The sequence below is a fragment of the Rhinatrema bivittatum genome, chromosome 5 (assembly GCF_901001135.1).
Source record: "Rhinatrema bivittatum chromosome 5, aRhiBiv1.1, whole genome shotgun sequence".
Classification (NCBI taxonomy): domain Eukaryota; kingdom Metazoa; phylum Chordata; class Amphibia; order Gymnophiona; family Rhinatrematidae; genus Rhinatrema; species Rhinatrema bivittatum.
Window position 1 is genome coordinate 229,988,982 of NC_042619.1, and position 12,754 is coordinate 230,001,735.

The 12,754-nt window shown below is 46.4% G+C and overlaps 1 protein-coding gene across 1 annotated transcript in view; it reads left to right on the forward strand.

The window, feature by feature from the left end:
• LOC115092515 (lysine-specific demethylase 6A-like) overlaps positions 1–12,754 on the forward strand; it is a 716,945-nt gene that overhangs the window by 592,999 nt on the left and 111,192 nt on the right. The window contains 1 exon segment of the mRNA XM_029603412.1: positions 8,084–8,189. Within this exon segment, the coding sequence (XP_029459272.1) occupies positions 8,084–8,189 (106 nt within the window).

Consider the following 12,754-nt stretch of genomic DNA (forward strand, 5'->3'; position numbering starts at 1 on the left):
AAATCCTCCACTACCGGCTCCTCCTTATGACGTGGCTGCTGTCTATTGGTAGATGTTCTCACCGTCGGGGCAGAGCTCGTCTACCCCCGGAAAGCAGACACGCAGCAGTAAATTACCAGGTAATGTCCAACAGAGAGTCCAAAGAGAATGAGTAAAAAGGTCTCGGAACCTTTTTGAAAGACAGATCACCTGTTTGTTCTCCAGAGCGGGAGTAAGCAGGGTGTTTCAGCTTCGTGGGCTACCATAGCTCATTGCATTAAGGAGGTAGTCTTGGCCATGTATGTGGATACTGAAAAGCTGTTGCCTACCCAGGTTAGGGCTCATTCCACTAGGACTCAAGCAGTGTCATGGACAGAGGTTAGTTTGTTGTCTCCTGTTGATATGTGCCGAGCTGCAACGTGGTGCACCTTACACAAGGTTTTTTTTGTCTGGATGTGTAGGCCCAGGAGGATGCAGCCTTTTCGGTGTTGACTGGACCGCAGGCAGCCTCCCACCCTGTTGGGGGAGTAGCTTTGGTACATCCCAATGGTCCTGAGTCCATCTGCCTACGTGCTAGGAAATGGAGAAATTGTTTACCTGATAATTTCATTTTCCTAGGTGTAGACAGATGGACCCAGCTTCCTGCCCTCAGCTGCCGCATCACTGTGTCATTAGTCCTCCTGTGGGGCTCTGGGTCCCAAGGGATTACTGGTAAGTATTCATCTAGTCCCTAGCTTGGAGTAACTAGAATCTTACATGAGTTCAGTGTTTATGGTTGGTTGAGTACAGTTCTGGTTAACTTTTTTTTTTTTAATCATGTTCTTAATCAATTTTTTTTTGCTAGTCTGTCCACAATTGCTTTTGGAGAGAATACTGGCAGGCTGTGGTCACTGCAGGGCTATATATATATATATATATATATATATATATATAAACTGTGACGTCAGCTTGCTCGCAACTTTTGCCAAATCTGTCAGGGGAGCAAATCTGGCAGGGGAGCATAAACCCACTGGTCCTGAGTCCATCTGTCTACACCAAGGAAAACAAAATTATCAGGTAAGTAATTTCTCCATTCTTGTAGTAGTAGACATATGAAATACAAATACAAAATTGTATTGACAGACTTGTGAACCTAAGCACAATTTATGCATTGGTGAAAACTTTGTCCAGCCAATAACTCGTGTGGGGTTTGACTCATTTTGCCCTTTTATAGCAGTATATCACTTTATAGATTTCATTGCATGTTTGTCTGCTCAAAAGACTTAAGTTTCTTTTTAACTCTGTGCTAAATTCAGGTTGTTTATGATCTCACATTTTGTTGTTAATTGCCTGATAATTTTATAAGGATGGATAGAAAATATAGTAGCAATTATATACCTTTGCAGTAACAAAGAATTTTAAGTAATATCCGTAAAATTTACAGAAATGTCCTAGAAGCATGTGTGTACGTACACATGTGACTCAAATTTCTTTTCAGTAACTTTTCTGACAAAGTAAGTTCATCTGGTTTGTTGACAGATGTCTGAAGATATTTCTATTGCTGTAAACCAAGTAGAAACATATATGTAGTTAAAATGGAAGATATGGTGCAAACTGAACTGAATTAAATGTGAATATGAAGGGAGATGTTGCTAGATTTTTAAAAATTGGAGCATTTCTCAGAGGACAAGCAGGATGGTAGTCCTCACATATGGGTGACATCACAGGATGGAGCCCAATCATGGAACACTTTTGTCAGTTTCCAGAACTTTGACTGGCCCCTACTGGGCATGCCCAGCATGGCACTAACCCTGCAGCCAGCAGGGGTCCTCCTTCAGTCTTCTTTTTTCCACGCAGCAGTAGCCTTGCGGTTTAGGAGCTCTGAAGAGATTCCTGACAGGAATTTTCCTCACGGAATTACTAAAAGTTAATTTGCCCCACAGGGGTCCCTCCTTTAACTTTTTCAAGCCGCGGTACTCCAGTAAGTTTTTACCCGTTGATTACCGTCGAGTTTGTCCCTCGCAGCCTACTGGCCGTCAACCATACCGCTGCTCAATTTTTTCATGGCCATGGCGTCGGGGTTCCATCGGTGCCCAGACTGTAATCGTACCATGTCCATCACAGACCCCCATAAAGTCTGTGTAATGGGTCTTGGATGAAAGCACGATGTCTTGACCTGCACCAAATGTGCCCTAATGACACCAAAAGGTCACAAGGCCAGAATGGAGAAGATGGAACTTCTCTTCCATGCTCAAACCCCGACGCCATCAATTGCATCGACGTCGTCAGAATCGGCTCCGTCAACTTCGCACCAGCATCAACCACCGGCCGGTGACCGTCCGACATCGACAACTTCTCGGCTTTCGACACCCTCTACTTCCCCTCAGGACCGAGGGGATCGTAGAGATAAACATCACCACCAGCATCGAAAGTCTCGGATCATCGAGGGAGCGAAATCATCGACCTCGCCATCATCTGAGCCGCCGTCGAAGAAACCCCGTCCAGAAAAGGCACCGACCTTTTCGGCGATCGAGTCACCGAGGCAACCCTCACCCGACAGGGTATTGGGAGCCGCGACTCCGCCTTTAATGGTGGTCCCTCCGGCTATGCCTCTGCCTCCTTCTTCTGTTCCGGAGCTGGGGCTGCTTGCTCCAGGTCTCTGAGAAGAACTGGACCAGATGGTTCAGGAGGCCATCGACAAGGCGATGCATCGATTCCAGGTTCCTCCGACACTGGTACCGATTGCGGAACCGACCATCGACCCGATTCCAGCAGCGTTGGCACCGCTGCTCTCGAGGATGGAAGCACTCATGGCCCCTTTTCCACCGATGGACCCCGGGTCACCGGTGGCTCTGGTGTCCTCCCCGCTTGCTTTGTCATCGGGAGGACAAACACCGTTCTGCATCCCTCCAACGGAAGTTCTGCCAATGCCTCAGCCATCGATGCTGATACATCCCTCGATGCCACCGATCTACCCATCGGTGCTGATATGTCAGTCAGCGCCACCGAGCCATCCATCGATGTCCTCGATGCCTGCACCGGTGCCTTCGATGCCTTCATCGGTGCCTCCACTCAGTCCTTCGGAGCCTAGACCAGGTCCTTCAGGGTTCCCACCACCCCGTCCTCTAGCTCCTAGAGGAACAGGTGCTGATCCTACGATACCTCGACTGATGATTCTTCACCAAACACTGAGGATTTGCCTTCACCACCATCACCTTCTGAAAGCAGAAAGCGTTCTCCTCCAGAGGACCTTTCCTTTATAAATTTTGTGAAGGAGATGTTTGAATTGGTTACCTTCCAATTACAGACTGAACAAGATGACAGGCATCAAATGATGGAGCTGTTACAATTCCTGGATGCTCCCAAGGAAATAACCTCCATCCCTATCCACCAGGTTCTTCTGGATCTCCTCAAAAAGAACTGGGAACATCCTGGCTCTGTGGCCCCAGTCCACAGGAAAGCTAACACCACCTATTTGGTCCAGTCAGCTCCAGGTTTTCACAAACCCCAATTGGATCACCAATTTGTGGGGTTGTAGAATCTGCCCAGAAAAGAGCAAGGAGATCAAAACCTCACACTTCCCTCCCCCCCAGGCAAGGAACAGAAATTTCTAGATGCCATTGGTCGCTGTGTCTTCCAGGAAGCAGTGCTCATCTCTAGAATTGCCTCTTATCAGCTCTATATGACCCAATATAATAAGGTCTTATTTAAGCAGATACAAGACTTAACAGATTCCCTGCCTCAGCAATTTCAAGATCAGCTCCATACCCTAGAAAACAAGGGTTTTGAGGCAGGCAAGCATGAGATCAGATCATCTTACGACATCTTTGACACTGCTACCAGGGTATCTGCAGCTGCTATCTCGGCAAGACGATGGGCCTGGCTCAAGTCTTCCGACCTTCGCCCTGAAGTACAAGACAGACTATCCGACCTGCCTTGTGTAGGAGATAATCTGTTTGGCGAGCAGATTCAACGAACAGTGGCGGAACTCAAGGATCATCATGAGACCTTAAGACAGTTCTCTCTGATACCTTCTGAGTACTCTTCAAAACAACCCTTCCGGAAAGACTCTAAGAAGTAATTCTTCCGCTCAAAGAAATCTACCCGCCACAATCTAGAACTCATTCTACGAGACCGTTTCAAAAAGCCCAGTCTTGTCAGACACGAAAACAAAAACTGCAAGCAGCTCCTCAGCCGGGCCCTGCTTCCGGTTTTTGACTCCTGCATAGAGAGCAGCAGCCAGATTCCATTGCCCCACATACCAGTGGGAGGTCAATTGTGCCATTTCAACAACAGGTGGCACTCCATCACCTCAGACCAGTGGGTCCTGGCGATAATTTCTCAGGGTTATCATCTGAACTTTCTCTCTATTCCACCGGACTCCCCACCTTTACTGACGTAGAGAACATCCGATCACTCCATCCTTCTGGAACAGGAGGTCTCCCTCCTCCTCCAGTCCAGGGCAATAGAACCAGTACCCTACTCTCAGCACGGCCTAGGGTTTTATTCCCGGTACTTTCTAATCCCCCAAAAAATCATGAGGCGTTCGTCCAATTCTGGACCTACGTGCCCTCAACAAGTACCTCCAGCGAGAGAAGTTCAAAATGGTAACCTTGGGCTCTCTTCTTCCTCTTCTACAAAGAGGAGACTGGCTCTTCTCTCTAGACCTCCAGGATGCATACACTCATATCGCGATAATTCCATCTCATCGCAAATACCTGAGGTTTCTAGTAGGCCCCAAGCACTATCAGTACCGAGTGCTTCCATTCGGCCTCGCATCTGCACCTCGATTCTTCACAAAATGCCTCGTCGTAGTTGCAGCCTTCTTCAGGACTCAAGGTGTTCACGTCTACCCCTGTCTAGACGATTGGTTGATCAGGGCTCCCACTCAGCAAGCTGCTCGGTCGTCCTTGCATCTTACCTTACACACTCTAATCTCGCTAGGATTTCTCGTCAATTACGACAAATCCTACTTAGTCCCATCACAAACCTTGTCGTTCATTGGGGCAGACTTGGACACCTTGCAGGCATAGACTTTTCTGCCTCAACAGCGAGCTCTCACTCTCGTGTCTCTTGCACACCAGCTGCAGTCTCAGCACTCCACGACTGCACACCACTTTCTCATCCTCCTGGGACACATGGTCTCCTCAGTTCAGGTCACCCCAATGGCCCGCTTGGCCATGAGAGTCATGCAATGGACTCAATCCATTCAGCCCCTGTCGACCATTGTCCACATAACCGACTCACTCCGTCAGTCTCTCGCCTGGTGGAGAAATCAGGTCAATCTCCTCCAAGGCTTGCCCTTCCAGGCTCCAAATCCTCAAATAACTCTTACCACCGATGCTTCCAACCTCGGCTGGGGAGCCCATGTGGCTGATCTGCAGACACAAGGATCTTGGTCTCCAGACGAAGCCAAATACCAAATAAATTTCCTGGAGCTTCAAGCAATCAGATATGCTCTCAGGGCATTTCAGGATTGCCTCTCAAATCAAGTTATCCTGATCCAGGCGGACAACCAGGTGGCCATATGGTACATCAACAAACAGGGAGGCACGGGCTCCTTCCTTCTGTGTCAGGAAGCTGCACAGATATGGGCGGAAGCTCTCTCCCATTCGATGTACCTCAGAGCCACCTACTTGCTGGGAGTGGACAATGTGTTGGCAGACAAGCTGAGTCGCATCTTTCAACCGCAATAGTGGTCTCTCAACCCCTCGGTAGCGAACTCCATCTTCCAACAATGGGGATATCCTCAAATAGACCTCTTTGCGTCTCCTCAAAACCGCAAAGTAGAGAACTTCTGCTCTCTCATTCGCAGCAAACACTCTCAGCCCAGAGACGCATTCTCCCTCTCGTGGGCAACAGGTCTACTCTATGCATTCCCTCCACTTCCTCTTCTCTCGAAGACTCTCGTGAAGTTACGGCGGGACAAGAGAACTATGATCCTGATAGAACCTCACTGGCCACGCCAAGTGTGGTTTCCAATACTGCAGGATCTCCATTTGCAGGCACATTCCCTTGGGTAAGGACCCGCTTCTGATCACTCAAAACGACGGGTTGGATGTTGAAAGGTTAATCCTTCAGCCACTTAATCTTTCTGAACCAGTTTCCCGTGTCTTGATTGCTTCACGGAAGCCTTCCACGAGAAAATCTTACTCTTACAAATGGAACAGGTTCACATCATGGTGCTCTTCTCAGTCCCTTGACCCCCTTTACCTGTCCAATCACGAAGTTTTTGGACTATCTCTGGCATTTTTCAGAGTCAGGTCTAAAAACGTCTTCCATCAGAATGCATGTCAGTGCGATAGCTGCCTTCCATAAAGGTGTCGGGGTTGTTCCTATATCAGTATAACCCCTTGTAACACGTTTTCTGAAAGTCTTGCTTCACCTCAAGCCTCCACTGCGTCCTCCGGCCCCTTCTTGGGACCTCAACCTGGTTTTGGGTCGGCTCATGAAACCACCATTCAAGCCTCTTCACTCCTGTAATCTTCGCTATTTCACATGGAAAGTGATTTTCCTTCTGGCAATCATTTCAGCTCGCAGAGTTAGTGAATTACAGGCCCTAGTTACCTATCCGCCTTACACTAAACTTCTGCAGGACTTTGCCTAAGGTAGTATCGGAGTTTCACATTAATCAATCCATTATACTACCTACCTTCTTTCCCAGGCCCCATACCAATCAAGGAGAACAGGCTCTGCATACCCTTGACTGTAAACGGGCTCTAGCATTCTACCTAGACCGTACAGCTGCCCACAGGGAAAGCACTCAATTGTTTGTCTCTTTCCACCCTAACAAATTAGGGAAGGCTGTGGGTAAGCAGACTCTCGCCTCCTGGTTGGCGGACTGCATATCTTTTTGCTATCAGCAAGCGGGCATTCCATTTCAAGACCGTGTTAAAGCACACTCTGTGAGGGCCATGGCGACTTCAGTAGCACACCTACAATCTGTGCCGCTTCCTGACATTTGCAAGGCTGCCCCTGGAGTTCTCTCCACACCTTTGCAGCCCACTATAGCTTGGACAAAGCCGGAAGACAAGATACCATCTTCGGCCCAGTCTGTCCTTCGTAACCTATTATAACGTGACGTACCAACACCCTTCCGCCTGCCTGTTAGAGTTCAGGATGCCCTTGGCCAAATTTTGTCCCAGTCCTAGTGCCTTGCACACCTGGGTGCATTTCTCTGACATCTTCAGCTCGGTACTCATCCATATGTGAGGACTACCATCCTGCTTGTCCTGTGAGAAAGCAAATGTTGCTTACCTGTAACAGGTGTGTTCTCACAGGACAGCAAGATGTTAGTCCTCATGAAACCCTCCCACCGTCCCACGGTGTTGGGTTCGTTAAGTTTTCTTCTTTTATTTTTCGGCACTGCCTGTAGCTTTTAAACAAGACTAAAGGGGGACCCCTGCTGGCTGCAGGGTTAGTGCCATGCTGGGCATGCCCCGTAGGGGCCAGTCAAAGTTCTGGAAACTTTGACAAAAGTGTTCCGTGATTGGGCTCCATCCTGTGATGTCACCCATATGTGAGGACTAACATCCTGCTGTCCTATGAGAACACCTGTTACAGGTAAGCAACATTTGCTTTACTTTATTATTTGAAATTGTATAAATGTATTGTATGCTATTACTGTACATTATTTTGCTATGTTGCTGTTATGCCTATAAACAGCTGAATCTCTGTGAAAGGAGCAGGGTATAATTTTAAAATTAGAAGTAGAGTAGAACACTATGTGCTGCTAGAGTTGTTTTGTGACATCAGAAGTTAGGAATGAACTGGAGTTAATCTGCTTGGTCATGGTGTAGTGAACTCGCAAATTTTGCCAAATCTGTCAGTGTATGCTGAATATTGGCAGTGGGTGTGCAGACTCTTCCTCCTCTCTGCCTTCTAGAGATAACTTTGCAACAATGGAGAGCATCAAACTGGACTGCTAGAACAGCCTTTAAAACTTGTCCATTAGCCTAAACAAAATTTTTAAATTTTTAAAAAATGTTGGTGTATGGTTTCCAACAGTACTTAGACTGTTAGTCAGTTTTTCTTTAATATATTTAAAATGCTAACATTTTATCTAATTTTTATCAGAATATATTCATTCTTAAAGAAGAACTCATAGTGATCTTTAATTTTGCAGCTGGAGTGTAAACGTGATGCTTTCTTGCCACCTTTACATCAGTTTTGTACCAATCCAAACAACCCTGTTACTGTAATTCGTGGCCTTGCTGGAGCTCTTAAATTAGGTATGTTTATTAGTAGATCACTTTTGTTTGATATTTTTCTCAATATATTTGCTTTGAAGAAGGGCTACATAAGCCTTTGTGTTTGTGTTAAAAAAAATAAAATTAGGAAATCCCCCCCCCCCCCTTTCTGTTCCTTTTCTTTATTTGCTTAACTTTATTCATAATCATATTTTGGTGAAGTAATGATCCATTAATTAAAAATTAAAACAATTGCTATTTGAGAGTGTATGTAATTTTATAAATGTTGCAGCTATGGCAGATTCAGAATATTCTTGTTATGAATAAAAGCTGCTGTTTTTTAAAATGTACATTTTCCTCATTGCACATTTTGTCATTTATTTCACACATTTTTTAATAACCTTGTATTCTATTTGTTTTATTTTAAGAACCAGTAAACCCTCCTCATATCCAAATGCACATTTCCCTTCTTATCCTGCTACACCAGTCCAGAAAAATTGGGTTTATCTCCCCTTCCCAGCAGATGGAGGCAGATCGTATGACCTTTTCTTGTGACATCTCTATTTGTGCGATGCAGGACAGTTAAAATCAATGTTCTCTGCCTGCAGTAGATAGAAAACATACTAGTTGTGCAGCAAAAAATTCCATAACTGTTTTAAATTAAAATTTGTGTTAAAATAGCTCAAATAAAAAGTACAACTTTAACTACAACTTATATAGCTATCTGTGAGCAAGGCACCTGTTTGATTCAGTTTTCAAGCCCTGATGTTAGCTCCCAGTCCCATTGAGATTCGTGGTAGAGCTTGAAGGGGAGTCTATATTAAGGAAAAGAATATTCTAAAAGTTACTGTCTCCTATTTTATTCCCTCTTCATATTTTTTTCTTAAAGTTTTTTTTCCTGAGGGCAGAGGTAAGCTTTGTAAATTAATTTTGATGGACAGTGACTGCATATTGGCTATTCCCATGAGTGAATGTTGAATCTGGAAAGCCCCCCTCCCCCCCCTCCCCCTTTTTGTTTTGTCATTTAAATTTTTGAGAGACTTTTTTCACAAATCCAGAACACAACTTCTCTTAATCATAATTTAGACAATAACTGTTCATCAAATCTCATGCCGCTACTTATCAGTGCTAACATGCACCTTACTTAAAAATATGGAAGTAGGGGGGCGCTGTTGAGCCGCGCTACAAAATGGCTGCCTAACCCGCGAGCCCTGCAAATCCCAGCTCTTATAAAGGCTAAATCTGCACTTTCTGCCCGGCGAAATCGCTGCACGCTTGCTGCCCTCGACGGATAACACCTCCAGGATGACTTCCCGTAAGCGGACGACGGACCTCAAACAATTTTCGTTTAGCAAAGTCGCTGAGGAGATTGCCAGCGCGGGAGCAGAGCAGGCCCTTCGATCCCCGGAAGATGCTGACGTTGTAGCCAGCGCGTGCGAGCTGCCTGCGGATGTCTCTGACCAAAACACTGAGGGCTCGTACGCAGACCTACCGACTAGGGCCGAGATCAGAAATTGGTTCATGGAACTACGGGCAGATCTTAAGGCCCATAAAACAGAATTGTTAGCCTCCATCACTGAAGTGAAAGCGGACTTGTGTGCTTTGGGCCAGCGGGTAGATGAGTTGGACTCCCGCGCGGACACCCATAGTCAACTCTTTGACTCTGTGACTGAACAGGCTAAACAAACCTCTCTGGAAGTGGAAGCGCTCGCAGAAAAGGTAGAGGATATTGAAAACCGGGCGAGACGGGCGAATCTCCGCTTTAGGGGGGTCCCGGAGACGGAGCAATACCAGGATTGTGAGAACACCGTCGTTCTGCTATGCACCCATCTGCTGAGCTTAAACACCACGGATCTAGCGCCCAATGCGGTGGAGCCTAAAATAGACCTGGAAAGAGCACATCGTGCCCTTGGCCCCAAAAGAGATAATCAGCCTCGGGACATTATCGTAAAATTTCATCATTTTAGGCTGAAGGAACAGATCATACAAGCTGCTCGTGCGCACCCGGAATGGCGCTGGCAAGACTTACACATTTCGGTCTATAATGATTTGGCCCCTATCACTTTACAAAAACGATACCTGCTGCGTGAAGTGACGGCTGCGTTGCGACAAGCTGACATCCGATATAGATGGGCATTTCCCTTTGCGCTAGTATTTCAGCATAAAGGAATTTCATATAAAGTAAAATCGCCCATGGAAGCAGTGGACTGTTTCTTGCAGGCGGGCTTGGAAGCCACATTCACCACGACAGCGAAGACTAACCCAGCAATGCCGAAGGATAACACTCCAAGATGGCGCCGGCCTGGGTCGGGGAGAGGACGCCTCCGCCGTCAGCGCTCACAACTCCGCGATCAAAGAGCGGCCGAGAGCTGAATGTTACTACAGCAGAGGCTATGGATGGCCATATTTATCTACTCTGTTTCAGTCAGCGTGAGGACTCACGCTCTGCAGTATGGACATATTTAGTAGTGCAAACTTCATAGTCAATGAGGTGCCCGGGCATCTTAGAAATGTTGTTAGCATGTTGCCTTTCAAGTTAAAGTTTCATTGATTTTTCTTAGCTGGGACGGGAATTGGGAAGGCGGTGAGGAGTGCCGCTTATAATGTACCCCGCGATTAATGATTCGCGTAAGGGAGGCGAATCTGACCCTGGCGGGGAGGGGGATGGTTGGAGCCTACTTGAGACCTTTTTTATGTATAAGCACCTATTTAATACATGTTTATCTAGACAATGTGCTGCACGACGTATTCTGGGAGACAGAAGTAGCAGGTGGGTGATCGGACATGGCGAGACTCATTCTGAGTCTTTCTCATTGGGTATTTCACAATGGTTAATGTAATATCGTTAAATGTAAAAGGACTTAATACGTATAGGAAGCGATACCTTCTTAAAAGGGAACTAAAGCAGCTTAGAGCTGATATAACTCTGTTGCAGGAAACACACTTACGTAGCAAATATAATCACCTTTTAAAGTCTAAAGATTACTCGCATACCATTTTGGCATCCAGTGGAGGCACCAATAAATATGCGGGGACCGGCATTCTTATCTCTGCCCAATTGGTATGTGATCTCCTTACACAGGTCATTGACCCAGATGGGAGGTACGTGTTAGTTAGACTGAGGGTTGGTTCTCAAATATACACCTTGGTATCCCTATATGCTCCTAATCGGGATCAAGAAGTTTTTTTCCAAAAAATATATAGCCTCCTATCTACACATGCTGAGGGAACACTTATTGTTGGGGGCGATTTTAACACCTCCCTCCGCCCAGCTCTAGATACCTCCCAGGGCCGTGTCAGTGCTAACTCGCCGACCCAACGCACTTTGAAAAGACTAATGGAGGGCTGGCAGCTGGTTGATGTTTGGAGGCATAGGTACCCTCATTCACGGACATACTCATTTTACTCTGCTCCCCACAATAGCTACTCCCGGATAGACTACCTGTTGGTGGATAAATTATTATGTAACCGGGTACGTAAAGTAGACATCGGGGCCATTACGTGGTCAGACCATGCTCCGGTGTCTATGGAAGTGGATTTGGGAGTTCGAGAGGAGGGCGACCGCTTTTGGAAGCTCAACGAGTCCCTCTTACAGGATGATTCGTTTGCAAAAGCGCTAGAGGCACAAATACAAGAATACTTCCTATTGAATGCAGACCCTGGAATATCCCCCAGCGTGTTGTGGGACTGCTCTAAAGCAGTAGTACGGGGTTTATTCATAGCCAGAGGTACGGCGTGTAAGCGCAAGCAAATTCAAGCTAGATCCAACCTGGTATCTCAAATCACTAATACAGCGAAGGATCATATGCGGACGGGATCCCATCGCTGCTATTCTAAGCTTCTGGCGCTTAAGTCAGAGTTACGTCAATTGGACAATGCTCAAATAGCCCACTTTCTAGATCTCACAAAGCAAGCTTACTTTGAGGGGGGAGACAAGGCGGGGCGCCTATTGGCTAGGCAGTTGAAAGCTCGTATATCTCAAAATAATATCTCTAAAATTAAAGGGTCTAATGGAAGTATGATTACTGACTCCTCGGGTATTCGAGAGGAATTCTCCCGCTTTTATGAGAAACTTTACAGTACGGAGGACTCTGTCCAAGAACACCAGATTGAGGAATATTTGCAATCTGTTACCTTGCCTATGCTTACTCCAGAGCAATGTCTCTCCCTTGATTCTCCGATTACAGCAGGGGAGGTAATTACTGTAATTAAATCTTTGAAATTGGGTAAATCTCCGGGCCTTGATGGCCTGTCAGGCGCCTATTACAAAACATTTGCCAACACAGTTTCAGAGCCACTTGCGCAGTATTTTAACAGCCTCCGCGAAGCAGGATCCATCAGTTCACAGGCCAATGTAGCCGGTATAACTGTGCTAGCTAAACCGGGCCGTGATCCAACATTATGCAGCTCCTTTCGGCCTATATCCTTAATTAATGTTGACCTTAAGATACTTGCGAGGCTTCTTGCCCTGCGCCTTAACAAAATTCTCCATGGGTTGATTCATTCGGACCAAGTGGGCTTTGTTCCGCACCGTATGGCGGCCGATAACATTCGCAAGGTGTTGGATCTGGTCTGGTGGGTGCAGGAGGAGAAGGAGCCGGCGGTAC